This window comes from Penaeus vannamei, chromosome 26, assembly GCF_042767895.1.
Source record: "Penaeus vannamei isolate JL-2024 chromosome 26, ASM4276789v1, whole genome shotgun sequence".
Classification (NCBI taxonomy): Eukaryota; Metazoa; Arthropoda; class Malacostraca; order Decapoda; family Penaeidae; genus Penaeus; species Penaeus vannamei.
Genome location: NC_091574.1, coordinates 2,129,064 through 2,134,063, shown reverse-complemented (window position 1 = coordinate 2,134,063; position 5,000 = coordinate 2,129,064). Strand labels below are relative to the sequence as shown.

At 41.1% G+C, this 5,000-nt stretch overlaps 1 protein-coding gene across 1 annotated transcript in view; it reads left to right on the top strand.

Moving 5' to 3' along the window:
• LOC113819343 (carbonic anhydrase-related protein 10-like) overlaps window positions 1-4,587 on the top strand; it is a 107,068-nt gene extending 102,481 nt beyond the window's left edge. The window contains exons 7-9 of the mRNA XM_070139597.1: window positions 134-288; window positions 2,991-3,125; window positions 4,507-4,587. Coding sequence (XP_069995698.1) covers window positions 134-288; window positions 2,991-3,125; window positions 4,507-4,587 — 371 coding nt within the window. The remainder of the gene's footprint in view (window positions 1-133; window positions 289-2,990; window positions 3,126-4,506) is intronic.
• Window positions 4,588-5,000: the final 413 nt, after the last annotated feature.

Here is a 5,000-nt window from a genome sequence, read left to right as displayed (position 1 = left end):
AAATAACGATAAGTTGATAACAATGATAACAACAACAATACTTAGAAAATAAAAAAGTAAACAGATAAATAAATCATACAAGAATCGATATCGTTATATTCCTATCTAATCCTAACCCTCTTTTTTTTTGCAGGATCGTCATCGGCAGCCTACGACCTCGTCATAAGCGAATTCCTTCCCTCAACCGAACACTACTTGACATACGACGGTTCCCTGACTGTTCCCGGATGTTACGAGACTGTGACTTGGATCCTGCCCAACAAGCCCCTTTACATCGCCTTCAGCCAGGTAAATACAGGGTGGGGTATGTGTAGGTCTTCTGGATGGGTAAGTAGGTAGAATGGGAATTACGTGGGTGGAAGGTAGAATGGGAAAAAAGGTGGGAATGGGTGTCTAGGCTGTACTTGGGATCATGATGCTTCTGCGGTGTTGTGGAGGTAGTCATTCTCGTTTTATACCTTTTCTGTGTAGGTAGGTAGGTAGGTAGAGAGAGGGGGGGAGGGAGGGAGGTAGGAAGGGAGGGAGGGAAGGTGGAAGGGAGGGAAGTGGGTAGGAAGGTAGGGAGGGAAGGTGGAAGGGAAGGTCGATGGGAGAGAGGGAAAGACGGAGGTAAGGAGGTGGGCAGAGAGGTAGGTGGGTAGGAAGGGAGGAAAGGAAGGTGGAAGGGAGAGAGGGACAGAGGGAGGTAAGGAGGTGGGGAGGGAGGTAGGTGGGTAGGAAGGGAGGAAAGGAAGGTGGAAGGGAGAGAGGGAAGGAGGGAGGTAAGGCGGTGAGCAGGTAGGCAGGTAGGTAGGTGGGTAGGACGGGAGGAAGGGAAGGCGGAAGGGAGAGAGGGAAGGAGGGAGGGAAGTGGGTGGTAGGAAGGGAAGGCCGAAGGGAGAGAGGGAAGGGGGGAGGTAGGGAGGTGGGTTGGAAGGGAGGAAGGGAAGGAGGGAGGGAAGTGGGTTGGTAGGAAGCGAGGAAAGGAAGGCCGAAGGGAGAGAGGGAAGGGGGGAGGTATGGAGGTGGGTAGGAAGAGAGGAAGGGAAGAAAGGAGGGAAGGTGGAAGGGAGAAAGGGAAGGAGGGATGTGGGTAGGAAGGGAGGAAGGGAAGGAGGGAGAGAAGGCTGAAGGGAGAGATGGAAGGATGGAGGTAGGGAGGTGGGTAGGAAGGGAGAGAGGGAAAGAGGGAGGTGGGTTGGAAGGGAGGAAGAGAGAAGGCGGAAGGGAGAGAGGGAAGGAGGGAGGTAGGGAGGTGGGTAGGAAGGGAGGGAGAGAAGGCGGGAGGGAGAGAAGGCGGAAGGCAGAAAGGGAAGGAGGGAGGTAGGGAGGTGGGTAGGAAGGGAGGAAGGGAAAGAGTGAATGAGGGAAATAGGGAGGTGGGGAAGTAATAGATAGACAGATAGATTAGATTATACTAGATAGATAGACAGTAGATAGTATGGTAGATAGATAAAATTGTATATTTCCCTGTTACATACAATGACATGAACACACGTAAACTTCCTTCTTCACTTATCAGTATACAGATTTGGAATAAAGATATACAGATGGATAGATTAGATAAAGCTATAGAAACATATTGCTGGAGTTGCATGTAAATGGGGAAACATGTATGATAGTGTATAGATAGATCGCTAAATATCTATATACATGGATAGATATAACTGTATATGAGCATCTATATTGATAAGTATAGTTGTATATAAGTAGATAGGTCAAGGTCGATATTAATACAAGTTTATGGATAGATGGAAAAGGAGTTATGCTTTGACAGTTTGAAAATGTTCTATATATTGACGTGTATTGCGTAACCTTATACACGGGTAGACATACACACAGAATTCTTAAAATTGACAAAAAAAAAAAATAAAAAAATAAAAAAACAGATAAAGAACCATATTTATAAGTAAGTACATAAGCATACCAGTAGACAGAAACAGAGACTCGCTTGAACTTAAAACAATTAAAGGGCAAGGCACAACCATAAAAGCGTGCATATGCAAACAAGCAGTTAATTTGAATATAAAGAATAAAGAAAACACATAGATATAATTAGAAAAAAAGGAAAAACCCAGAATGTCATATCTATTGAACGCAGACACAGTAAGAAACGTGAAAAGTGAAAGAGCTATATACAAAAATAGACAGATGAATTTTAAAAGAGAAAAATAAACATATAAACACATAAGAAAGACATACACAACATAATTTGAGAATATAGAATAAAAATATTGACACACTGACATACAGTACAAGAGACATGTACAGAGACAAACACGCTTATACATACACGCAACCAGTGATAAATTTTAACAGATTGTTTTACAGAAAGACAGACAGACAACGATGCTTGTAGACAGACACAATGAAGGAATATTAAAGATAAATACACTGCAGACAGCTAGTTGGAGAAACATACAGATACAGACACGATCAATACACATATATACACAGGTGCGCACACACAGGCAGACCAACGTACACATATTGACACAGATACACACATACACAGGCGGATAAACGCATGCACAGAGACACAGACACACACACAAACAGAACACACACACTCACACACACAGAGGCAGAATCAACTCCCCCCCACACACACATAGGCAGAATCAACCCACACACACACACAGAACCAACACAAACACACACACACAAACACACACAAATACACACAAACACACACACACTAACACACAAACACACACACACTAACACACATAAATACACAAACACGCACACACACACACAGGCAGAACCAACCCACACACACAGAACCACGCACACAAATCCACACAAACACAAACACACACACACACTAACACACACACACACAAATCCACACAAATCCACAAACAAACACACACACAAACACAAACACACAAATACACACAAACACACACAGCACCAACACACACACACACACACACACACACAAATCCACACACACACTAACACGCACCCAAGCCCAAGGAAGTCTAAGAGCCTCCCGATCCCGGCAGATGCGGAGTCTCCGGAGGCTGAAGCAAGGCGCATCCGACTTCCGGAGAAATGCGCCGGTTGCGAACAACTTCCGGCCGCTGCAGTCAGCCCACCACCGGACCATCAGGACCAATATCGACTTTGGTTACTCGCAGGTAGAGTGGGGTGGGGGGGAGGGGGTGAGGGGGGTGAGGGGGGTCTGAGCGTGTGTGTGTGGGAGGGAGGGGGTGGGATGGGTGGGTGGGGGGTGAGGGAGGGGTTGTCTGTCTGTCTGTCTGTGGCTTGGTCGGGTTTTGTGTCTGTTTGTGTGGGTAGTTTTGTGTTTGTTTCTCGTTTTCTGTCTCTTTTTTCGTTTTTTTTTCTCTTTTTCTCTTTCTTTTTTCTTTTCTTTCGTTTTCGCTCTGTGTGTCTGTCTGTCTGTCTGGCTCTCTTTTTCTCTTTTTTCTCTCTCTTTCGCTCTCTCTCTCTCTCTCTCTCTCTCTCTGTGTCTCTCTCTCTCTCTCTCTCTCTCTCTCTCTCTCTCTCTCTCTCTCTCTCTCTCTCTCTCTCTCTCTCTCTCTCTCTCTCTCTCTCTCTCTCTCCCTCTCTCTCTCTCTCTCTCTCTCTCTCTCCGTCTCTCTCTTTCTTTCTGTCGTTCTCTCCATCTCTATTTTATACATTTTCTCTATTTTTTCTCGTTCTCTCTCTCTCTCTCTCTCTCTCTCTCTCTCTCTCTCTCTCTCTCTCTCTCTCTCTCTCTCTCTCTCTCTCTCTCTCTCTCTCTCTCTCTCTCTCTCTCTATATATATATATATATATATATATATATATATATATATATACATATATATATATATATATATATATATATACATATATATATATATATATATATTATATATATATATATATATATATATATATATATATATATATATATATATATATATATATATATATATATGTATATATATATATATATATATATATATATATATATATTATATATATATATATATATATATATATATATATATATATATATATATATATGTATATATATATTCTCTCTCTCTGTCTCTATGCCTCTCTCTCTCTCTCTCTCTCTCTCTCTCTCTCTCTCTCTCTCTCTCTCTCTCTCTCTCTCTCTCTCTCTCTCTCTCTCTCTCTCTCTCTCTCTCTCTCTCTACAACATACTAAACTTTCATATTTGCTTTCTCTATCTCCCTATCTATATATCTGTCTGTATATCCATACCTATCTGTCTATATATGTCAGATTGTCTATCTATATGTCTGTCTTAATTAATGCCTGTCTATTTGTCTGCATATATGTCTATCTGCCTGTCTATTTATCTGCATATATGTCTATTTGTCTGTCTATGTGTCTGCATATATGTCTATCTGCCTGTCTATCCAACCATCTTCGCTTCCCTCACACACATACCCATCTCTCCCCCCCCATCCCCCCCCCACCCCCACTCTGTCCATCACGTGTTTGAAAGCAATTCCGATAAAATGCCCAGCTAATCAGGGCATGGAATTAAAACCTTTGCGAGGGCCGGGGAGAATCGAATCCCAAGGTATATGAAGACAAATCCTTAATGGACGACATCATTAGGGGAACCAGTTTGCCTTAATGAGCAGTATTTTATGCATAGTTTGATTTTTAGTTTTCCCTTTTTTTCTGTTCTTTCATTTTTTTTTTATTTTGCGTTTTTTGGTGTTATGTTTATAATGATTTTAATGAGGGTTATATTATTTTGCGTTTTTTTGGTGTTTTGTTTATAATGATTTTAACGAGGGTTATATATATATTTTTTCATTATCATTATGGATATTTCTTCTCCTTATTCTTCTTTTAGTATTGATTTTAATTCTATTCTTAATACTGATAAAAACAAAACTATTTTTATTACGTTTAATACTGTTATGATTATCATTATGACGAACTGTTATTAGTAGTATTAGTATTGTTATCACTATCATTATATATGATGCCACTAGTACCACCATCATCATCAATGTTTTATTGTTATTATCTTTACCATTA